We start from the raw sequence: 25,070 nt of genomic DNA on the forward strand, positions 1-25,070 counted from the left end.
CTGGCCTGAGTTTAACTGAATTTATATTACGTCTATAATCACATTTCCCAGTTCATGTTCTCTCCGTTCTCATGTTTCTTGACTTTCATGAATTTGCATGACCCTCATCACATGTCTTAAATTTATATATCCACCACATTTATTTGTGTGTGTGTGTGTGTGTGTGTGTGCTTTCATTTCACCATTACTTTGAATATGCAGGCTACTCGGTCGAGGCAGGAAAAGCTTGAGGCTACTGGGTGGTGCAAACCCATGCGGGGATGCCTTAAATTTGTCTGACACAGTGCCTTTTGTTTGTTTTCAGTTGCCTTTCTGGGAGACATTGCCCTGGATGAGGAGGATCTACGGATGTTTAAGGTGGACCGGATAATAGACATGGCCCTGAGAACCGTCACCATTGTTAATCACACAGACACAGGTAAATAAGTTGGAACAATTCAAGTAAAAATATGACATTGTCATTTTTCATGCTGGGGAGCAGTTATGCAAGGAGGATTCATATCTACCTGTAAAAATCCACTGCAGCTCATTACACAAACCACTGAGCACTAGGAGGGTGGATCAGGTCCAGCTGAGGGTTGGCATCACCACCTGTTAAAATCAAGCATTGTGTTCATCAGCTCTCTAAATGTTTAACAATGTAACAGACCTTGCACAACTTTCTGTATGCTTGTATCAGAGTTTGCATTGGCCAGTAATTGCTGGGTGTTTTGATTGATAACTTTGTGAAAATAAAAACAGTCTTTAGTCTTCAAACAGCAGCTGTCAAATATCCCAGACGGCATGCTTCTCTTTAAGTATAGTGATGATCAAGTTTTTATCACCACCACCCACCTGAGTATGACATAAGAGAAAGATGTCCACCATTGCATATTATTTGCAAAATGATTTCCTATGTGCATATAGGAAATATCTTTTGTGGGCAAATTGTGCGTGTGGGTGGGGAGGGTGGTGTTGGAAATGCACGTGTATTATGTAGTGTCAATCTCATTGTTGTGCAACAGAAGACCTACTTTGTTTTCAATTAGAGTTTTGTCTTTCTGAAAGCTCTTACGATAAAGTCGTTACATCAGGTATCCTTCAGTGCATGTGTGCATTTGGTAATTGATATTGACTGGTTTCTCATTTCGACTGTCCGTCTGAAATTCAAGCGGGGCCTATTCAGCAAATTAAAATGTTAGCACTGCTGTGCATTGAATGTTCATGAACCACTTTCAACCGGGAATATAGGCAAACATTTTTTAAGCAATTCACCAATGTGTGTTTGTAAAGGTGTCTAGTAACGCATCTCACAAAGACTGAAATGTGACAGCTGTTGAAAGTTGGGGTACCATTAATAACCTTATGCAGGTAAAATGTACAAAGTTTAATTCTGCTTTAAGAAGCATGTGAGGATCAAACTAGTATAGGGGTCTTTCATGATTCTGAATCCATTGAAAGCATTAGTTTTGCAAGAAAAAACACTCCTTGGGCTAAAAACATCCATAGCCACTTTCCCAGGTCATTGTGCTCACCTTTACAAAAATGTTTCTGATAATATTCCCTGACTATTAATCATTTTACCCAACAAAAAATGCATATCTGCAAGTTCACAACCTGTGTGATAAATAGCAAGTTACAAATTTACTTTTCAGGTTTTGCATTCATGTGATCATACCTAGCTTTTAGGCATTACTATATGTGTTCTTGATGTGAATGACAGGGTCGCGAAATAGTCAAAACCGGCATGGAGCTCACCGCAGGAAAAGGGCTGCAACCTCCAGACCAGAGCGGGTGTGGCCAGAAGGTGTCATTCCATATGTCATCAGTGGGAACTTCAGTGGTAAGGAATACATGAGCTTGTAGATCATCTATTTTTGATGTACAACACTGTCGTATGATCAGTGGTGTAAAGTAACTTAAAGGACAAATTTCGAGGCTGTTGCCAGCTATCGGGTTCGCTCTACATTTGCTTAATATACATATCTCCTGTGGCTGGTTGTCGGCTTCACTGATCTCACCCCTGCTGTTCTCTTTTCAGGCAGTCAGCGGGCAATATTCCGGCAAGCCATGCGCCACTGGGAGAAGCACACCTGTGTGACATTCGTTGAGAGGATGCAGGAGGAGAGCTACATTGTATTCACCTACCGACCATGTGGGTGAGTCTGTGGGGGTGGGGCTCCTTCAGGAAGGAAGTCGGCCTCTGCTGACCAATCCATATGCGCAGTACCGCAACTAATGATTTACCGCATAAGTACTTTTCCTTGCCTCCCACTCGGCAGCCTTCCGTTTTTGCTCATCCACTCTGTCCGCAGTCTGCGCGTGACTGGTTATTTCGGCCCCCCTGCTGGCCCTGAGAGACATGGCCATTCAGTGGACAAGAATGTTTCCGTCTGCTTCGTCATACCTCTAACCTCAGTCACTGCATACTGCACTGTATGTCATACACACGGCGTGTATAGAAAGGCACCCAATGGTGTGACCTCAACTTCCACATAGTCATTCACTCCTTCCTTATTTCCATTGGTCACCAAATTCAACCTGGGTCCTGTGTGAAATTACTTCCCAATGTTCCAGGCTAGACAAATAGCTTAAGACATTCAGACACATTCTGTCACAACTGTTGTGGAGCTTAACGGGCACATGACATGAACACTTGCCAAGAACAATTTCCCCCCCAGCCAAAATGTTGATAACCATTTTTAGCCTACTGGTAACTGACCTCTAGAGTAACAGGGATGACATTATCCACTCAGGCGGCAGTGGTTAGCAGTGGGAATGCTTGGCTCTGCTGCATATTCAGCAGACCCCCATCTGTCCTGTGCAAAGTTCAAGGCGTGTCTCAGGAGAGGCTGCCTGGGCGCACAGTAATTAGAGAGTGCGGCTGGCTGGCCCATGGGGGCGCAATGTGTGCACCCGTCCACCAGACTCCCACACTGAACCTTTCATGTCATGCTGGGATCATGGAAACCTGAAGTCAGTCAGCTGTGTGTGCATGTGCGTGCGCATATGCGTGAGAGAGAGCAAAAGAGAGGGCACCTCATCGGGCTGGCTGTCCTGAGAAACACTACAGAGGTTGTTGGGGTGATGTTGTTCTCTGTAGAGTGTGTTTTTGAAATATAGAAGTGCATGTTAGCAGACACTGCATGCTTTCTTGAACCATGGGCGGACGTTCCTTCCTGGTTTGGCCACCCTCTGTGGTTTCCACTGGCATGTTGGTGGAAAAGATGTTTCCGTTAGACGCCGTTCTTTGACCCGTCTAACCGTTGCATTTGTGTGTGTCTATCTGTGTATGTCTGGGTTTATTATGTGTTCGTAGGTGCTGTTCGTATGTAGGTCGCAGAGGAGGAGGCCCCCAGGCAATATCCATTGGGAAAAACTGCGACAAGTTCGGCATTGTGGTGCACGAGTTGGGTCACGTAATTGGCTTCTGGCACGAACATACGCGACCCGATCGGGATGAACACGTCAGCATTATCCGGGACAACATTCAACCAGGTGAGAGCGATGACCTCGTGTCAGAACCCACAGAACTAATAGAGACATTCCCATTTGAGACAAACTCAATTTCCAATTTGAAAACAAACAAAAATAACTCCTGGGGAAGTAAGGCTAAAGAAGGCAAAACCACAGAAACACACCTGCAGGCAACACTCATCTGCTGCTCATGGAATCCTTTCCAAGCCACAGATTTCTAAATCACTCGTGACATAAATCTAAACATAACTTGCCATAATGTTGACTTATATATTTGTCTGTCTCCACTCTCCAGTAGATTGTTAAAACAAAAAAACTAAATTTCAAATAACAAATCCATCTACCAAATACGATGACACACCAAAGTATCTGTAGCCGCATTGTACTGTTTGTATAGTTATCATTTTCTTCACCGTTGACATGCATGCAGGTGTGCAACATGAGTACCGGTATGTTTCATAATTCGGGGTATGCTTTTTTCTTTTCACAGGACAAGAGTATAACTTTCTGAAGATGGAGCCAGGGGAGGTGGACTCTTTGGGAGAGGTCTATGACTTTGACAGTATCATGCACTATGCCAGGAATACATTCTCCAGGTATGAGCCAATGCCAAGTTTTCCATGCACGTTGCACATGAAAATCTGTTGTAGCCCAGCTCAGAGTGAAGTGAACTGTTTAACAGTCCACTGTACTTTTGACCCATTGTGTATCTTCCAATTTACAATGTTCTAAGACAAATCACTGTCATACTGGTCCAGATGTATGTACTGTATATTGATTAATAATGCATCTGTTAAATCAGTGGAAAATTAAGCACCTATACCCATGTTCTTGCAAAAACCTTAAGGTTACTTTAGTAACCATGGTTCTTTAAGTAAGTGAGCGAAATACTTCGCTTATGGGAGGTTTCGATCTGAGAAAGCGAGGTGCAGATTTTCATTTATGAACTCACACAGGCATTTTTTATATGCACTGTGGGTTTAAGGCTCGTGACGCAGGCACCCAGCGCCTTAGGCGTATATAAGGCCTAGCTGCTGCGTCACAGGCCACTCGAACAATTTCCTTCTGCCAGAGCATGACAGAAGGGTGTTCAGCGAAGTATTTCGCTCACTTACTTAAAGAACCATGGTTACTAAAGTAACCTTAATGTTCTTTTAAGTTGTGTTCGCGAAATACTTTGCTTATGGGACCTTATGAACTCCCGTATCCAGAACTAGCCAGTGAGTCCTAGGACTTGGGGATAATTTAAGGGCTGGGGACAAACCTTAGGTTTGTGGCCCGGTCCCACCTAGTGGCTAATTGGGGTAGAGCGGAGGTTACCCCAGGTAGCCTGGGTTTAAGAGGGAGGAGGGGGCGTTGTCCCCTTCCCTCCGGGGCTCTGTAAGGTGGACTTTATTATAGTCCACCTATGGTGCGGCTGCTCCCAAGACCGCGTGCGCCATAGAAGGCGCTGCCACATCTAGGTTATAGTATGTGGCAAAGGTCGAGGAGGAGGACCAGCTCGCTGCTGTGCAGACGTCCTGGATCGAGATGCCCTTGTGGAGCGCCCAGGATGCTGCCATGCCTCTCGTGGAATGAGCCTTTAGCGTAAGCGGAGGCTTTACTCCTTGAGTGGTATAGGCCAGACGAATGGCCTGCACTATCCAGTTGATGGCCTATCCTGTAGGGGCCTGTCCTGTCCATGTAGGCGCGGAGCGCTCTTACTGGACAAAGGCGGTTCAGCCTCCTGTCCTCTTCCCTGGCGAAAGGGGGAGGGTGGAAAGCCTGTAGGTCCACCGGTACGCAGACCGAGAAAGCGTTCTTTGGTAAGAAGGCTGGGTTTGCTTTGATGGTGACCTTGGTTGACCTGTCGTCGAATCTCATGCACTCTGGAGTGGTCGAAAGTGCATGTAGATCGCTGACCCTCTTAGCGGTCGTCAGAGCGACTAGGAGGGCTGTCTTAAGAGTAAGAAACTTTAAGTCAGCCGTCTGCAGTGGCTCGAAGGGCTCATTGGTTAGAGCCCTGAGTACTAGTGACAGATCCCAGGAGGGGACCAGGGGCCTGTTGACCCTACAGTCCCTGCGTACGCCCTTCACAAACTGTTTTACCAGCGGATGTTTCCATACCGTCTGGTTGTCAATGCCCACGTGGCAAGCCGAGATGGCTGACAGGTGGGTTTTCACTGAGGAGAGGCCTAGACCTCTATCCAGGAACTCCTGCAAGAATGTCAGGATGTCGACTATTGAAGCTTGGAAGGGGATAACCTGGTTAGGTCGTTCTAAGCACCACTGCCCGAACACGCTCCAGGCTGTTTCGTAGCGTATTGCTGTTGACTGGGCTCTGGCCCTCTGAATTGTTGCAATAACATTCGGAGGGAGGCCGTTTCTGTCAGCATCACCCTCTCACGGGCCAGACCCATAGGTCTAGGTCCCTGGGGCAAGGGTGGAAGATCTCTCCTCTCGCTTGCGTGAGGAGGTCCGCTCGTAGAGGGAGCTGCCATGGTTGGCTGTAGAGGAGGGGAGCTATCTCCGACCTCCACACGCCCCAGGCTGGTGCTACTAGAAGTAGCGTCAGACCCTGAGTCCTCACTCTGTCCAGAGTATGGAGAATGAGACTCAGTGGAGGGAAGGCGTAGAGAAGGGACCTGGGCCATTGGTGAGCTAGAGCGTCTAGTCCCAATGTCGATGGTCCTCTTATGGCGAAGAAGAGAGGACATTTCGTGTCCTGCTCTGAGGCGAACAAGTCTACCTCGGGCGCTCCGAACCTGCCCCAGATCTGGTTCGCTACCTCGGGGTGTAGTGACCAGTCTGCGTATCGGAGGTCTCCCCTGGACAGCAGGTCCGCCCCTGTGTTTAGAACACCCGGGACGTGGAACGCTGTAATGGACAAGAGACGAGCGTTGCACCACAACGTGAGTTTCTGAGCCAGTTGGTGCAAGCGGGGGGACCTGAGTCCCCCTTGCTTGTTGATGTAGCACATCGTTGTCGTGTTGTCTGTCCTGACCCAGCCAGACATGTTGGCGTCTGTGGTGACGACTTTCCTGGTCAGAGGTCTGCCCATAGGGACGCCTTCTGAGAGGGCTCGTCTGTCCGCCCACCATTTCAGTGCTAGCACGCATTGTGACGTCACTGTTACCCTCTGGCGGCGACGGTGCATGGGTATGCGTAACGCATTCATCCACCGTTGAAAAGGTCTCATATTTTAGCCTGGCTAGGCGTATTATGTAAACCACTGAGGCCATAAGCCCCGCCATCCGCAGGCATGCATGAAAAGGAATCGAGCGATCCCCTTTTGAATGATGCCGTGGACTGTATTATCGCCTCTATTCTTTCTTGGCTCGGACGAGCCGTGAAAGAAATCGAGTCCAGCGTTATACCGATGAAGTTTATAGACTGTGTCAGAGTTAACACGCTCTTCTCCTGGTTCACTCGGAACCCTAGAGAGTGGAGGTGGTTGAGCACTCGTTGAGTGTGCAACAGCGCCTCCTGTGGCGAGTCTGCTGACAGGAGCCAGTCGTCTATGCACGCTGCTAGACGAATGTCCTGTTGTCATAGTGGAGCTTATAGCCGTGGCTGTAACCTTCACAGAGACTCTCGGACTCAGGGACAGTCCGAACGGGAGGACGTTGTATTCGTACTCTCCCTTTGAACCTGAAGCGCAGAATTTCTTTCTGTGCGGGGGGGGGGGGGGTAGTTTGGACCTTGAAAGTATGTGTTCTGTAGGTCCATTTAACGTGCGCCAGTCCCCTTCGCGGAGTAAGCTTAGTAGGACTGGCGGTGTCAGCATTTTGAAGCCAAAGTCATCAAAATCGAGTCGGGGCTCTGAGGTTTGAATGGGCGAAGCCTGCCCCCTGTCTTTTCACCAGAAAATAGCGGGGAACCCGTTAAGAGACTGGTTGACAGGGACCTCTGAGATGGCGTCTTTCTGCAGGACGGAATCGATTTCCTCCTTTAGAATGTGCCCCTCCTCTCCGTCTGCTCTCGAGAAGATGATTCCTTCGAGAGTGTGCGGTTTTATTTAGCCTTTAGCCCTCTGCTATAGTGCGCATGATCATGGGGAGTTCCCAGTATCCAGCACTGAGCTTGATGACGTAACAGGGAGCCCCTTCTGTTTCAGGGTATTCTGTCCGTGAGGCTTTGGTGCCCTCTAGCGATTTGAGCGCATGGGGACAAGTGTTTCTCTTCTTTTAGATGAGAGAATGAGAGATGCTTTAAACAGTACTGTCTGTGGCGATTATCTCATTAACACATGCTGAATGTGAAGCACATGATCGTGCTCTTTTGAGGGGCCTGTGCTGAGGCATTTCTGCGTGCACGTCCCCTCTGTATTGTCCCGCACCCGCGGTGTGTGTGGCCCATGGGGTCTTGCACACCTGTTTTAACGGGTGATAGGGAGCCTTCCGTCCTCCTGGGAAGGTTCTGTCTGTGAGGTTCTGGTGCACTCTAGTGGCCTAGGCGCGTAGAGGCATTACCTGCTAGAGATAAACGCCGTTATTCTTTCATTGAGGTGAGAAAATAATTGGGCGTAGTGTACCCGGCCTGTGACAGTATAATACTGTCACAGAGCGTGGTTATTCCCCACGTATGGGCCTATGGCCTACAGGTCGTTTCAAGTCGTATTCGTGTTTTTGTTTCATTGTATATTTTTATTTTATAAAAAGAGAAGAGAATACACATTAACAACAACAAATGCAGAGGTACAGAGGCTAGTAGCATGCACAATTTTCGGCTTTGAAACGTCTTTTAGAGTCTGTGGTTTTGAGGGTGAGGTCCGTGACCACTACCCTCTAACTCGGACCCCTGAAGGGAGGAGAGATTCAGGGGTACGTCCTGACCCCTGCTCTCGTATATTTCCCACGTATGGGCCTGTGCCCGTGAGAGGAGAAGCCCCCGTTCTAGGGGAAGGTTCTGTCTGTGAGGCTCTGGTGCACTCTAGTGGCCTAGGCGTGTAGAGGCATGGCATCAGTGACAGGCCGTTAATTTCTCAATTAATTGAAAGAATAATTGGGCGTGACCTCCCGGGCCTGGGACAGTTTTAAAACTGTCCCAGAGGCGGGTTATAATCCCCACATATGGGCTTATGCCCTTGTGTCAGGTATCAAGTTGTTCTTGTGTTTTTCCTTTTTGTCTTACTCTTTGAAGTAAAAAACATACACATTGTGACAAAATTATGCACATTTTAACAACATTTGAGGGGTTCTGTACAGTGGCAGCAGCTGCATGTACATTCCCTCTGAAACGTTTGTAGGGCGGAGGAGAGCAGCGGCCAGCGGTCCCGGGGCGTCCTCTGTGTCCGTCGTCCACCCTGAAAGCAGCCTGACTAGTAATGCTAAGCATGCTAGGTGGCATCGACTATCCAACGAGGTTGTTAAACCCGACCTCTTTTAATTGTTAGCTAAACAGCTAAACAAACCTAGCTTCACAATGTACATACCTTGTAATGTTACGGGAAGTAGTGGGTCGCTGGGGAACCGCGTTGAGTGAGATGTTTGTGTTACTTTTTTATTGAATTAAAAAACATACACATTTGTGACATAATCATGCACATTCACCATGTTTGAGGGGTTTGCACAGGGGCAGAACTGCGTGTACATTCCCACTGAAACGTTTGGTTTGTGGTTTGAGACCACTATACTCTCTGCTGGATGTAGTAGTAGGAAGAGGGAAGGCCGCAAAGCCTGGGGCTCGCGTAGCGCGGCCGTCGGGCTGGTGCTGTGATGACACAGTGATGCGGGGCACGGTCTCCATGTTGTCGCACGGGATATAGCAGGGCTTCCCTGGTCGAACAATGCGAGCATGCGCGAGCCCGGGACAATAGAAACATTTTCTGTATGCTTGTCTTGTCCGGACATCGTGTCATGTTGTCACCGGGGATACAGACGGAGCTTCCCCGGTCATAGCATTGCGAGCGTGCGCGAGCGTGCGCGAGCGTGCGCGAGCGTGCGCGAGCAGCTAGCCAAACGAGCGAGTTGACCCGTTTATTTGTTAGCAACGTTGGCTATAAGCTAGTAGAGCCGTGGGTTTTAGGCCCGTTGACTCTACGCAGCTAAAATAGCATTGCGAGCGTGCGCGAGCCCGAGAGCAGCTAGCCAAACGAGCGGGTTGACCCGTTTCTTTGTTAGCAACGTTGGCTATAAGCTAGTAGAGCCGTGGGTTTTAGGCCCGTTGACTCTACGCAGCTAAAGCTAGTTAGCTCCCCGCTAGCGTGCGCGGCACAGGCCTCTCATGGTTTAGCCGAGCTAGCACGCAGCACTTTTCGGGGTGGTACGTGCTAGCTATGGCCAGTCGACCCTTTGTCTTGGTGTAGAGCGCGGAGGCCCTCCCTAGAACCGCGTCTCCCTTTGAGGAGGCAGGTCTAGGTTGGGTCTCTCGTACTCGAACCTCTCGAAGTACTGGTTCACTCGGTGAAAACGGGACTTCTTGAGGGCCAGGTCCGGAATGTTGTCGCAGGGGATGCAGGATGTATGAGACATTTTCTTTTGTTAGCTATTATCACAGTTAGTGAAAGCTAGCTCAAAGGAGCGGGTTGACCCTTTCCTTTGTTCACAAGATAGCTATTTAAGCTAGCAGGCGCGGGTGTTAGGCCCGTGAGAGCGTAGCTAAATGCTAGTTAGCTTGCCTCGAGCGGGAAGTTAGCTTCCCTCGAGCGAATTAGCTTTGTTGTATAATAGCAGTTTCCTGAGTTTAAAACGAATTTTAGCGTCGAGGAAAAGCTGTAAGAGTTCTTTCTGCTTTTTAAGATAATAATGAAACTAACCAGGTACACTAGGGAACCTCACGGAGCTTGAGTTCCTTGTCTCTCGCCTGGTTTGCGAAGTATTGAATTGCCCAAAGCATAGACTGGCTAGCGTTATCATGCAACCTCTGTGGCAGAAGGAAAACGAGTGGCCTGTGACGCAGCAGCTAGGCCTTATATACGCCTAAGGCGCTGGGTGCCTGCGTCACGAGCCTTAAACCCACAGTGCATATAAAATGCCTGTGTGAGTTCATAAATGAAAATCTGCACCTCGCTTTCTCAGATCGAAACCTCCCATAAGCGAAGTATTTCGCGAACACTTGTAACTTAAAAGAACCAATGTTTCTTTCTGCTGTTTTCTTTACAAATCTCATTCATGAAACCAGTGAGCATGTCAGTACCTTGCTCTTATGTCGAAACAGCTGCTGAAAAAATTAATGTTTGGATATGTGTCCTCCTTCCCCTCCCTCAATGTCTTATGCAACTATGTTGCAACTATCTTTTAACTTTTAAATCTTTTAACTGATGATATGATGTGTGTGATATTTGGACAGGAGTACATTGCCTGTCCTGGCAGAGTTATTAGATTTGACGTATCTGTTTAAATTGAGCATTTCCACTCAGGGGCCAATAAGAAGGATCCAATCCCTTTTTTATCTAAAATCTTCCCAAGGTTTCTTATTCTGTAAATGCAGCAAAATGCAGTGTGGTTTGTAATATTCCCTGTAACAGTTGCTTTTTGTGATTATAGTCATTCCTAATCTGTGTTCTTCTCACTAGTATAATAGTGTGTACATTAAACAATGACAAATTCTGTACACTCAAAGTTCAGTTTCAATTTACCGGTTACTTGATTTACATTTTAGGGATTTATTCAGTAAACTCATTAAAGTGCACACTAGTTCTTAGAAGGATGATGGCAGTGTTTTGGAAGGCGCAGTTGAAAGTTATCTGCAGCCTATTCCAATGAATACAGTCCTGTTTGGACCCTGCTGGTTTAGCAACAGCAGCATCAGGCCCTGTAAAGCACTCCCATCAATCCTGGGGTTGAGCTACACAGCAATACTGGACTGGCTGTATCTGATGCCTGATTTCATGCTGTAATGCGTTGTGAGCTTGTAGATCTGTTATTTTGCGCAACACAATTTGCAACCAAGCATAAATCGGGCATAAGCATGCCACATTCATAGGCCTGTGAAGTTCCTTGTAAATGGCCTCGTCTCATACCGTGAACGGCCTCATTATACTCCAAAAGGCCCTTTGAAGAGGCTTTGATCGTTAGCAGCGTGATCCATCCAAGTTCCCAGACCTCTGTACATGCTTGCTTAATAAGGCAAATTTATACTGTCGCTCAACACTTTTCGCTCAGTAAAAAAGACAAAAACACATAATTTGGGTAGAGCCTAGCTTGTCGGAAGGGTCGTGCATAACTTTTTCTTAGATGTTTTCTGCAAAGCTTCATGGTTTCCAGGTGTTATAATGCATACCATACGACAGAAGGTTGACTCCCCTGTGAGCACAATTCAGGTCAACACTTAATGATCACCTTGAAGGCTTGAGTGAGAAAGAGAGAGAGAGAGAAACAAATTTATAATGTAGCCTTTCAGTATAATGTACAGAAAATGAAAGTTCGGCCAATTTTCTTGTCCTTTCAGTTTAGGGTGAAAAGCATAAGGGTGCTCAGGAGGTTGAAGGCCGGGGCGGGGAGGTAATTCGTTGTCTCCAAAAGTTTGGTGTACAATTTTATGTATATCGGAGGAGGGATGTGGGGTCAGCAGTGACAGCGAGACAACACAAGTGTGCACGTGGAATTTGGAAATTGCCATAACAACTAAATTGAAAAAGACCCTAAGGCAGATTAGACTTGTTTTGGGCGGTATACTTTGTACCACAGAAGATACATACTAGATAAACGATCACGAGCATCTGGCCGAATATCCACTCAGGCTGATGCAAGTAAAATGTTTAAATGGTCTTGTTGTTGTATCATTGAATTTTAACTTGAGACAAATCCACATACGGTCTGTTCAGGCTCAAATATAGCCATCTTTCTCACAAATAAAATAATAATTTCTTAAAGGGCAATCAATGTAGCCACTAGAATATTTTTGAAGTACTCTTATTCATAATTCAATGACTGAGGAGCGTCTTCCTGGCTTTTGAAAATGAAAGATGAGGGTGTGCCATTGACTTAATGACACTCCAGTGTGCCAGAGTGTCCCTGAGTGCCAGCTGACCTCATTTCTATCTTCAGCTCCTCGTTTGATGTCGCAGGAAGCCTTTCCAGATGTGGCGCTGTCAGTCAGCAATAGACACACAATGTGTCACAGTGTTTGGTGTAGGCATGAACCTGCCTCAGTGTTATGTCAGTGTGGAGTATACCAGCCTCGTCTCATTTGAAGGCCACAGTTCATCTGGAGTGCCGTGTAACAGCTGGACTGTGGCAAAGCCAATCTTATGAGTCATGGTGTAATTGCATAAATAACTCCTAGTCCGATTCCTAACACAGGACGCATTATAACCTTTTCAGTTATTATTGGAATGTCTTCTATGTAGTGATGTTTTAATATTGCTGTTGCCTCCCGCTAGAATGAGCACGATATGACTTCAGTTTTGCATGATCAGTTTTGCATGATCTAAAGAATCATACAATTCTATTATAAAATGTTAGACAGACAAAAATGGGGGGACCTTTTAACAGCTGGATGATTCCACTATTCCAACCATGTAATGTTCCTACGATAATAGCAGAAGTGGTTTTGACACCCATCAGGAGTGTAACCCGAGGCCTGGGCACACGCAAGTTAGAGGAGAAGAGGGGTGAGTGCCGGTCGTGATCATAACTACCTCAGTGTCATATGAGAAACAGCTGTTGACTCTCCTTTTGTTCTACCCCCCGTCTGGTACCGTGCACTCCTCTATGTCCTCCATTGCTCTCTCAGTGTATGGGCCTCTTCGTAAATCAACTGCCATACGCTTGTGGCAAACAAATTCTGGGAAGAAGAGAGAGAATCTTTGTCTGACTGGCGGCTGTGGCTGGGTGTAGGCCAATGTACAGAAATGTCTGTCTGGCTCTTGTGTTTCCAAGAATGTGCTGTGCACATGGTGGAATTGCTATGTTTTTAAGAAATATTTGTATTATTGCCATTTATTGTGAAACGATGTGAATCACAGTGAAGAGTGACATGTGAGAGAGATATTTTGGTATTGGTCAAAAACCCAAAGTGAGGGCAAGCATAGAAATCACAACACTATCCATGATAACAAACTAAAGTGCAGTATTTTCATCTGTGGTAATCGGACCTCAAGGAGTGACTTGGAGACCTGAACAATTGTTACTTTGTTAGATAAAATAAAATAATAGAATAGAAGTAACAAGTGTTTTGGGTTGGACCCTTGCTTTCATATTAGATTTCACTCAGTCATTGTACCTGAGACAGTACCATATAACTACTTTTGAGTATACAGTATGGAACTTATATGTTGTTGTACTACACACTGCAGCCTGCTGAATTGTGGAATATTCTGCACAATCTGCTCTGGTCTGTGAACCCACAAATCAGTGACTGTTGCCATTGTCCTGTTTGTAGCGTATATTTGTCGTGATTAATAAAACGATTTAAAGATTAGAATGTAATTGTGTTTCAGAGAACTACTGATACAAGGGGGTCCACTTAGCTTTTCACAAGTCATTCTATGGGTTATATATTCTATGGGTTAGATAGGCAGAGCACATTTACAGAGCACTTGGTTTACCTGCAGTGTCTTCCCTTGTTGACCCATTATTAGTCATTGTCTCTGCTCAGTGTTTTACTGTAAATCACCGTGGGAAGCCAGGGTCTCTGGCAGGGTCTTTCTCTCCTGTCAAGAGTGTTGTTAGGATGATTTCATGGCTTGCCCTCATGTTTTGATGTGTCTCCTGGGGACAAGCAAGGCTGATCCTAAAGCTTTTTTGTCTTGGGTGAGTTACCCGACCAACAGCTTTAACCCTCCACCCCCGCCCCCTGGCTCTGGAGACATATTTCAGGCCCGGTGCATGGAGTAGAGCCAACTCAAATAAAGACCTGCCAATGTGGCCTTTGTCTGCTCTGACACCGGCTGAAGTGGCGTTGTTCACCGGCAGCCAGCATACGGGCTCCTGGAAGCAGACAGACGGACGTACAGGCAGGAGAGGCTGAACTGTTAGCCAAGGCTGCACTGTTTGCACATGCCTGCAGTTGATAGGCATGTCACCATGGGAACGGCCGGGGAGCTGGGCCATTGCTCACCAATGACTACAGAAAGGAGGAGATGATAAACTAGTAAAGTGTTAAGTGAGACAGTTGCATGAAAATGTACTTTCCACATAAACTATTCAGTCAGTACTGCCTTTCCTGTGGTGCGCTTCTACACAAGCTTGTTGTGTACTTGCAGTTGTTATTTTGAGCTTTGAATTTGAACAATGAATGTTGCTGCTTTTCTCCTCCCCACCTTCAAAGCTTGGTGTAATGAAGTTTGATTTCCTTTCAGTATTTGTAGGGAAAGGCTTAGCTGTGCTCCCATATGTGGGGCACACATGTGTGAAAGTGTGAAGTCAGCATTAACCTCAGAAATGGCCTCCATGACCCCTGGTCTCAGAGGAAAACATTCATACAACTGAAAGGCAACCGGCAATCAGCAGTCAAGTCCAAATTAAACTAACAGTCTAAAAGCCCCATTAACAACTCATAGGTCCTCCTAACACCCCAGGTAGTAGTTTTTGTATTATCTTGTTTAGGACCACAGTATTGGACAATGGCAATCCATCCATTACATTTTGAGATATCTTGTTTACATATTCTACTAGAGTAAAGTAAGTGGGGAGCATGAAGATGCACAGAAAATGCCATGGCAATCCAAACAATCGATTCTACATCTTGCCTCTCCTCTGTGGCCAGATGTAGCACTTTTTAGAACTGACATAAAGGGCCAACAGCCAGGCTCACATCAACAGAAATGTGACTACAATTTACAATTTACAATTTAGGCATTTAGCAGACGCTCTTAATCCAGAGCGATTTACATTAAGCAAGAACAAAAGCATGGGAATACATCACATAAAGACATTTATCATGAAACATGCGTAGCTAAGAAAGTAACAGTGGAATATCTATAATGAAACTATACATATAAGCTATACATCTATACTACTATGCTACACATATGTACTATAACGTGCTATGACTACATACAATGCACTTATGCTGTCTACATAACATGCTATAAGTCTGTATCAAATGCTATCTAAGTCTACAGAATTGCTATCTAAGGGGGTGGGGTAAGTGCTATGGGCCATGATGGAGTCTGAAAAGGTGGGTTTTCAGACTACGGCGGAAGATTGGGAGTGATGCTGCAGTTCTGACTGCAATGGGAAGTGCATTCCACAGTTTTGGAGCCAGAAGGGAGAAGAGTTTGGGACGTGTGGAGCGTTGTCCCGGCGTTTTTAGTGAGGGTACTTCCAGCTTCCCTGCGTTGGCTGATCTGACTAGATGTGTTCATAGCCGTCAGCATCCACTCTTAAACCTTAAATGTTTAACTTTTAACAGATGATGAGCCGCTTCATTAATGACAGAACAGAACATGACAGCTAATCCATGTCTGTTTTCCTGTCTTGCAGAGGCATCTTCCTGGACACCATACTGCCACGCTATGATGTTAATGGTGTGCGACCACCCATTGGCCAGAGAACCAGACTGAGCAAGGGGGATATTGCACAGGCACGCAAACTCTACAAGTGCTCCAGTAAGACCAAAATGCTAAAGTCTGTCTCTTGTGGTTTTACTCTCTTGTCTTGCTATTATTTGGCATGCATGTGCAACATATTGCTCAGGGAAAGAGCCTTAAGAAGCAGTCCCTGCCTTTCCCCAGATGTAGTTTACATTGTGTAGAAATAGCCAAGCATCTACCATTGATGTGGTGTGGCTCCCTGGCTACGGTTTCTGCGACAACCAGGCCAGGAGGAGTGTAAACACTACCAGAGGACAGGAAGTTTGTCATCAGTCTTTCCCAGATAGAGGCAAAATAACAGCTGGCCCCAAGAAGACAATAACTAAAATGGCTGCTCAACACACGGTTGTTGTGTCCCTAGGTCACAACATTTGCAATGTAAACTGTATGACCAACACCCTAAAGAGAGTTATACAGCTCTAACTTTTTTCCTAGTTGGTTCTCTGTGTTTACACTCACAAAGATGTGAGAGAAGATTTAATGTGTGTGTGCAAAACAGGCATTCGAAGTGAAGTGAATTTATAGCAATAACAGACATGCATTGGAATAGCCATCTGCTAAACACATCTGATGTCACAGACTTAATTGTAGTTCAGGCTAGGATAGCTGAGCTGTCGGCTGCATATTAAAGCTCAATGTACAAACACAGTGATGGTGACCAGAGGTTGGACTGGCCCAGTGTGGTTTCACTGTAGAAGTGGAAGTCGGAACCATAAATGACTCCTGTTGGTGGGGCTTTATAAATATACGTCTGTGTGAGCGCACAGCCCTGTGACAATCTTGCTCTCTTGAAGGAAAAGCAGAGTGGATGATGTGGCGCACAGTGTGGGGGATGAGTTGGTGAGTCTCTCCACGTGTTCTTGGAAGAAGAAAAAAAAAAGAGCCATCTCCCATTCACACAGCATTCTTAGGAGCATTTGTCATCGCCCTCAGAGTGCCAAAGAACTTGTTAATGATTTAGTATCACCAGATCTCTGCCAAGCGTTATTAGACAAAACTGTGTCCCGTTTTTAAACGCGTACACACTGACCTCAAGGGAGCCAGAAACGTAAACAGTTAGGAGGGGGGAATGTTTTTCTAACTCCCACTGGAGTGGAGCAGGGTAAAGGAAGCACAGAGGTAATACTCTGTGTCTAGTTCCCATGACAAACAACCCAGGGTACATTTCCTATCTTCTAATCTCTTTCTATATCGCTGCCGTAATAGCGTAAATCTTTCTCCTGCTGGGTATTAGCCTCCCTCAAGCCTACTAGGAGATCCTTTGCCCTGAGGCCAGTGCTGTTTTAAATAAGTCCCTTAAGAACAGTTAGTTTTTCCCAGTCAACCTGAGGGAGGTTTTAACTGGCAGCATCACGTATATAATGCATCATGGGTGTCCCAGAGGGCTGGGTTATTTATAGTGTGCCAACTCTACTTTCAGAGGACATGTATTATGCCTACTATTCTTTTGTGTGACGATCATCTGGAAGGGGGTTGTGAATATTATCAGCAGATGTGCCTTTGAACATGAAAGATTTTCCCCTTACTTCACATTCCGTGTTTTAATTCCACCCATCAAGCATCATGCCCTTGCTGCGAGGTGTCAAGGGATGCACTTCAGAGCCGTTTGTCTGTACAGCTGTATTCAATGGCGATGGTTTCAGGCAGAAGCTAATTGGCATTTCAATATTGTGTGTGTGCGTGTGCGTGTGCGTGTGCGCGCAGGATGTGGGGACAGTCTGCAGGACAGCAGCGGGAACTTCTCCTCCCCTGGCTTCCCCAATGGATACTCAGCCTACATGCACTGCATCTGGAGGATATCGGTCACGCCGGGGGAAAAGGTATGATGCATGAGTAAATGGAAAATGTCTGAGTGACTGACTTGAGACAACTTCTAACAGCATTGCTGTGTCCTTCCACCGGTTGATTCTGCCTTTCCGCAACCTTCTTAAGATGATGTCCGTTTCACGTCCTTAATAGCAATAGGACCAAAATATCACCGTCATGTTGCATGACCTTGAACTACATGATAGTAATCTTCCTCTCTCTCCCTTTAAAAAAAAAAGATCATTCTGAACTTCACCTCCATGGATCTGTACAGGAGTCATTTGTGTTGGTATGACCACGTAGAGATCCGAGATGGCTACTGGAGGAAGGCCCCACTCAAAGGTCAGCAGCACTACACACAAACTGCTGTACAATGTACATCTTAATTATTGCGACTGTAGGTCACACATTACTATGAATAACTGCTTAACCTGTCCGTCCGTCAGTCAGGTCATGCCTCCCTATATTGTTGTCAGTCCATTGCGCCTCGTGACATCACGCGCCTCCATATATGGTTGTCAGTCCTTTACGCCTTGTGACATCACACCTCATGACACGTCACACCACATATGACCGCCAGTCCATCACGCCTTGTGACACGCTCCATATATGGCTGTCTCCATATATGAAGATCACAAACCCTGGATAGCCATACATGGAGAAGACTGGATCATCACCTAGATCCGCATATATGGAGCCGGCCGGCAACTCTACATCTGACCTCAAACCTTGAGATAATAAAATCTTAACAAAAATTGACTGCACGGCCGGATGGCAAAAAAAGATCCTTATTAAACTGTAGCTTTTACATTTCTAACAATTTGTACAGTTCAAGTTTAGGCGGTCACTATTATGACCATTTATGCTTGAAACCCACTTACGTTGTTTTCGTGCTTTATTGTGTGCGAAAGTTTGTTTGCGACTCTTCTCGCCAAACATGTTCCTCAGTGAGACTTCTGGTCAATGTGTTTCAATGAGAATGCTTTCCTGGAGTGGGAAAAAAAGACTGTGTGTCTGTAGTACGTGGCCGTGCACGGCCAGTCATTTTCAACCCATTTAGACTAATCTAACCGACTGATTTGAATTTTCATTGATATCAAACGAGAGAAAAATATTCAGATTGTTTTGGTCCTTCTGCACCATACTCTTTGCTCTTCATACATGCGCGTTGCCGTTCACTTTCCTGTATACGGCTCAGAAAGAATGCGTCGTATCTCCTAATCTAGGGAGCTCTCCGTCGTTTGGACCAGATGGATATATTTCTGACTTCAACATGCCTCTCGTTCAAAATATGAACGCGAGGGAGTATTCAGCGACTTTATCGTAATGATAGCGTGGTAAGCAAGCAAAAATATTTCTCCCGGAACAGAAGGGGGGTCTTACAGAGTAAAAGCGCCATATCTGCACGGCACCCCAAGCTGTTATTTTGAAAGAAATCCCGGCGCTGATTGTGTTAACATGGGAGCAGGACAAAATCGGTGTCTGTGTGCTCATGCTTGCGCGGCCTGTGAGCTGTGAATGTAAGGAGCTGTTTTTGAGAGCTGTATTAAAGACTGTGTGAAGGGGTGATCTTCTCTGATTTGTGAATGTCACCTTGTGACTCCACAGGGCGTTTCTGTGGAGATAAGCTGCCTGAGCCAATCATCTCTACCGACAGTCGGCTGTGGATTGAGTTCCGTAGCAGCAGCAACTGGGTGGGGAAAGGTTTTTCAGCTGTGTATGAAGGTAAGAAGCACCGTGCTATTCCTATTCACCTTCCAAGCAAACCACATACACCAGCATGGCGAGTCACATAGTCAGCAATGTGCCGGAAAGCTGCTCAGGGATCATGTAATATCCGCAGGCCTCATGTTTGGCAGGAACTTCCACTGCTGATGTGTCAGGCCCTTTTTACGCTGCATTAATCAGATTTTGGCCAGAGCTCATATCCCCCTCCATTGTTTCCAGACGTGCGTGTGTGCGTGCATGGCGCGTGAACATGCACCTACAGTACACATATGTGCTGTAGTTGAGCTCATTCTGAAAGGCATTTCAGAATCCTCTGTGCAAATAATAATGAGCACATGCTCTTTTGAGAGACATGTGCTGAGGATGTTGCTATCCAAAATGCGTCATTTTTGTTTTCGTTATCACATGCAGCCATCTGTGGAGGAGAGGTAAAGAAGGATATTGGGCAGATCCAGTCTCCCAACTACCCAGATGACTATCGGCCCAACAAAGTGTGCATCTGGAAAATTTCTGTGGCTCAGGGCTACCATGTCGGCCTTACCTTCCAATCTTTTGAGGTGAGACACTGAGACATGTGTAGACATATTTTTCTTCACATTAAATGTATGTAAAAATGCAGCATATAAATAATGAATTCTAGTGTAGATAAGTCTGACCTTGGTGCGTTTATCGTCCCTCAGATTGAGAGACACGACAGCTGTGCCTATGATTACCTGGAGGTACGCGATGGGAACTCTGAGAACAGCCCCCTGCTGGGCCGCTTCTGTGGTTATGACAAGCCAGATGACATTAAGACCAGCTCCAATCAGCTGTGGATGAAGTTTGTCTCAGATGGCTCTGTCAACAAGGCCGGCTTCGCTGCCAACTTTTTCAAAGGTCAGAAGTCAATGCAGTTGATACAGACTTGAAATACACTTTTCCGATTTGAATGTGCCAGTCTACGTAAAGCATGCCGGCTGGAAGACGTGTTTTACGCAACTGACAAAGATTTTCCACTGCCTTTGGGCTCTCGATACATGGAAAACATTGGGAATTTTTACGACAGATTTTCACATATCCTATGGAAAGATACAGTTAAAAATCAGCAGCTTGAGCCTGGAAGGAAAAACGTCTAAATACCGCTGTCACATTGTCCCACATGGGCAATGTAAATCTTATATACATTATCTAATTCTTATTATGTAATTAATTATTAATTATGTATTATCTTTGCACTATTTGTTATTTACTTATTTATACATACAAGTTATCTCGTTCTACTTGCACTGCTCTGATGCTCTCTGGGAGGGCCTTTCTTGTAGAGCCATTGAACCTGGGGGCCGGCTAAAGGGTGCTAACATATCATTGTACTTGTAGAGATGGACGAGTGCTCCAAGCCGGACAATGGTCGCTGTGAGCAACGCTGTGTGAACACTCTGGGCAGCTACAAGTGTGCCTGTGACCCAGGCTATGAGCTGGCTGCCGACAAGCGCAGCTGTGAAGGTAAGCACAGAAAGAAGTGTGACCACCACTTTGTCAATATGCAATTTGACATGTGCTTCATACAGTACTAGTCACAGCCACCCAGATAACGAGTATAGTTCCTCCATCCTCCACACATGTCCTCGAAGGCTAGAGGAGATTTGTGCTCCTTTTGAAGATTGGAGCCATGGCAGCAGAGCCATTATTCTTATCTGAAATTACAAGTCATTCTTTAAGCCGTAACAACTAGTATACAAGCTCCAAAATACCTATTGCCTACTTACCCTCAGCGTTTTGTCAAACCTAGTCACTGTCTGCCTCTAGAGGAAGATGTATATCACTACACTTTTTTTTTGTTGCGGCTTTCGCCTTTATTTTATATTTTTTATAGAGGGACAGACAGTAGGCTGACAGGAAATGGGGGAGAGAGATGGGGGAGTGACATGCAGTAAAGGCCGTCAGGATCGGGAGTCGAACCCGCGGCACACTGCCAGACTCGGGCTACCGGCCAAGGTGCCTTGACCGCTGAACCACGGCCCAGGCCCACTACACAATTATTATGTGTATGGATACCGGTATCTAACTTAAGCATTTATGTTGTCTTATTATTATATTTTAAATTGATTTAAAGTTGACCAAGTTGAATAACACTAGCTTCTCACAGATGTTTTTGTAGAGATAGATACATCATATATTGCATAAGAGAAGTAACACTTGCCTGAGACCTCAGTGTCAGGTCAGCAAGTAAACAAGTTTATTTAGGACACAAAAAAGATTCCTTGCCAGTTCTCATTGCGTAACTATCGTACCATTGGGAGTTTATGATTAGTAGAATATTTATCTTGTGGAGGACTTATACCCTACATTTGATTCTTTATAAAAACTATTTTCAACATTGCTGATGCTATAGTTGAAAGTTAGCTGGCTGGTTGTAAACTACCAAGGTTGATCACTGTGCATGCTTACAAACTTTTAAGAATTAAAACATAGATTGATTAATTTCAAATGGTGTCACTGTCAAAGTTGTGAAATGTGTGTTTTCAGATGTTAATTTTATATACCTGTATCAAATTATATCAATATGTCTTTCATATTATATTGATCGTACAGCTGCCTGTGGAGGTTTCATCACCAAGTTGAATGGTTCAATCACCAGTCCTGGCTGGCCCAGAGAGTACCCGCCCAACAAGAACTGTATTTGGCAGCTGGTGGCCCCCACCCAATACCGGATCACACTACTCTTTGACGTTTTTGAGACAGAGGGCAATGATGTGAGCATTGGGGTTATTATGAATCAGCATGGGGTGGGTTTGTTCCGTTTTGCCTTTTTTCCTGTTTGGTTGTCTCTCTATAGATCTTACTCTATAGATCTTACTGCACTGTTGGATTGCTGTCCTGTCTACATCGTTCTCTGGTTTAAACAGTTTATGGCAAATTGAGCGATTTTAAATGTTTTCATAACTGCAACCAAATAAATGGTTCCAGGAATCTCATAAGCCTCCTTTTTCAGGTTTGTAAGTATGACTATGTAGAGGTACGTAGCGGGCTCTCTGCAGACTCAAGATTACACGGGAAGTTCTGCGGAGCTGAGAAACCTGAAGCCATCACCTCCCAGTACAACAACATGCGCATTGAGTTCAAGTCAGACAACACCGTGTCCAAGAAGGGCTTCAAAGCTCAGTTCTTTTCAGGTGAGTGTACTGGCAGTAAAGTAGGCGGTCTCTCACATCAGACTTTAAATTAGTTAAGTGATAAAGTGATAAAACTATGTTTATACCTCATTTTTGTCACATGTTAATTTTCTAAAGGGATGTTCAAAAAAGCATACACTTGCCTTTAGGATTTGTTTGTTGATTTGTTTATTTTCTGTTGCTGCAAGAACACTGAACCTAAGAACAGTAACTGACAGTTGTGTCCTTCTGTGCCCTCATTCAGACAAAGATGAGTGCTCCAAGGAGAATGGTGGATGTCAGCATGAGTGTGTCAACACCTTCGGCAGCTACAGCTGTCAGTGTCGAAGTGGCTTTGTTCTGCATGAGAACAAACATGACTGTAAAGAAGGTATTTCACCATAATAACTGCAATCTTGACTGCCCAACATGACACCCATTGGCGTATTGATTCTGTTTACTTCTGAATAGGATTATTTATGGGAAATATGTGTTTTAGTAAATGGGGTGGAGGCAGTACATTCCAGTATGCCAGTAATAACACAAAAAGCCTCCCTGAGTGGAGTTTGAACATTGGCTTGTTCAGTGTAGGGGGATGATACCGAAGTCTGTGTTGACCCAGTGTTGTGTTTTCACAGCCGGCTGTGATCACACCGTGAACAGTGTAAGTGGCACCATCACCAGCCCCAACTGGCCTGATAAGTACCCGAGCAAGAAGGCGTGTACCTGGGCACTCTCCACAACACCAGGCCATCGCATTAAAATCGTATGTGTACACACACACACACACACACACACACACACACGTGCCTTGAGCTCTCCGTCTGGTTTTGCTTAGCATTCTCTTGTGATGTCTGTTCTTATGTTTGTATTGATTGTGAAATCTATTGAGGACTCTTTGGTACCCAGCAAAGCAAACAGATTTTTCATGTCAACAGTGATTTAATGTTGACCATTTTTGCATGTTTCCTGGTAATGATTTATGTCTCCCACGTCAGTTATTTGCATAATTTATTTCTCTACCACCGCTATATATCATCTCACATTTTGTTCTGACATTCATTTTTGAATATCTATGTCAGGGATAAAGTTACCATGAGGAGAAAAAAGTGACGCAGGCCGCTTTTTAAATGGAAATTTCCTAATTCCCTAATGGCGTGCCATTATGCTACTAATTAATTATTTCATTAGAAATCTAACGGATTTCCAATTATAATGTAATTATAATATCTAATTTAAGATGCAATATCTTAAGGAAAAGTGAATTACCCTAAGTTCATCGCTCAATATTCTCTAAATGTCTGTAAGTCATTTTGTCATGGACTTGAGGTTTCATTAATTTTGAGCTATTAATCATTCAGTGAGAGTATGTCTATCTCTTTCTTTCTTTCTTTCTTTCTTTCTTTCTTTCTTTCTTTCTTTCTTTCACTAAGTTTAAAATGTAACTTTTCTATTCTATTGCATTCTATGGTCGGTGCCAGAACTTCAATGAGATTGACATGGAAGCCCACCTGGAGTGTGCTTATGATCACATTGAGATCTATGATGGTCGAGACGGGAAGGCCCCCAGCCTAGGTCGCTTCTGTGGCACCAAGAAGCCCCCACCCATCACATCTACTGCCAACAAGATGTTCGTTCGCTTCTTTTCCGATAATTCGGTACAGAAGAAGGGCTTTGAGGCCTCTCATACTGCAGGTACGTTTGAACATATTCGAAAACGAAGAAACATTTTCTCGCACACTCCACTATATGCATTCCTCTTTATTTGATTACTTCGCTTTGTTTGACAGCCCAAATATTCCACCATTTTTTTCCTTTGTTTTATAATTGCACTCGGCATGCCTTGGGGCACACACACACATTTATTGTTTTATTGTTGTTCATTGTGCAGTTTGGTCTGGTTTGGTATTTGGTCTGGGAATGTGTTGTGGGAATTATGTGTTTTCTTGATTCATGTCCTACTTCATTTCAGTAGTTATATTAAATGTGTGGGAAACCATGGGCTATATGGGTATTTGCCGTAAGCATCATGTCGTCTCTTCTGTTGCTCAAGATCTGAGCTAAGAGAAATTGAAGAATCGCTACAATGCCCACAAGTAAAGAATTAACTATTGTACTGAAAAAGATGTTCGTCACCAGGTGAAAAGGAGAGCTTGAAGTTGTCACTCATCTCCATTTCCAGAAAAAGGATAACTTGTTGTTGATGGACATTTCCTGACGCAGTGCGGTTATTCCTTGTCCCTGTACTATCCAACCCAAGAAGAATTGATCCTGCAGGCTTTTATTCTAGGAGTCCACCCTGATCACCCTCGGGAGCTCCATGATGCCTAACAGCAGGACAAGCTGAACCAATTCTGCAAGCCACCAGGCGGCCACTGCATTGTCCATGCAGCCGGAGTGGGTGGATGATGACGCAAGCAATAACAATTTAGGAGAAAATGTTCATGAACCCTCAACCAATGACAGGATTAATCAGTGGCAAATGTCTT

The 25,070-nt window shown here is 45.1% G+C and overlaps 1 protein-coding gene across 1 annotated transcript in view; it reads left to right on the plus strand.

Annotated features, from left to right (window-relative positions):
* bmp1a (bone morphogenetic protein 1a) overlaps nt 1-25,070 on the plus strand; it is a 41,026-nt gene that overhangs the window by 9,525 nt on the left and 6,431 nt on the right. Inside the window, exons 2-18 of the mRNA XM_080766493.1 lie at nt 305-418; nt 1,703-1,822; nt 2,021-2,138; nt 3,299-3,477; nt 3,947-4,052; nt 15,807-15,931; nt 17,621-17,736; nt 17,962-18,064; nt 19,331-19,447; nt 19,862-20,007; nt 20,131-20,326; nt 20,807-20,932; nt 22,022-22,182; nt 22,422-22,602; nt 22,847-22,972; nt 23,220-23,347; nt 24,063-24,276. Of these exons, the coding sequence (XP_080622619.1) occupies nt 305-418; nt 1,703-1,822; nt 2,021-2,138; nt 3,299-3,477; nt 3,947-4,052; nt 15,807-15,931; nt 17,621-17,736; nt 17,962-18,064; nt 19,331-19,447; nt 19,862-20,007; nt 20,131-20,326; nt 20,807-20,932; nt 22,022-22,182; nt 22,422-22,602; nt 22,847-22,972; nt 23,220-23,347; nt 24,063-24,276 (2,376 nt within the window). The remainder of the gene's footprint in view (nt 1-304; nt 419-1,702; nt 1,823-2,020; nt 2,139-3,298; nt 3,478-3,946; nt 4,053-15,806; nt 15,932-17,620; nt 17,737-17,961; nt 18,065-19,330; nt 19,448-19,861; nt 20,008-20,130; nt 20,327-20,806; nt 20,933-22,021; nt 22,183-22,421; nt 22,603-22,846; nt 22,973-23,219; nt 23,348-24,062; nt 24,277-25,070) is intronic.

Source organism: Protomyctophum bolini (assembly GCF_963924005.1).
Source record: "Protomyctophum bolini genome assembly, chromosome: 6".
NCBI classification, from domain to species: domain Eukaryota; kingdom Metazoa; phylum Chordata; class Actinopteri; order Myctophiformes; family Myctophidae; genus Protomyctophum; species Protomyctophum bolini.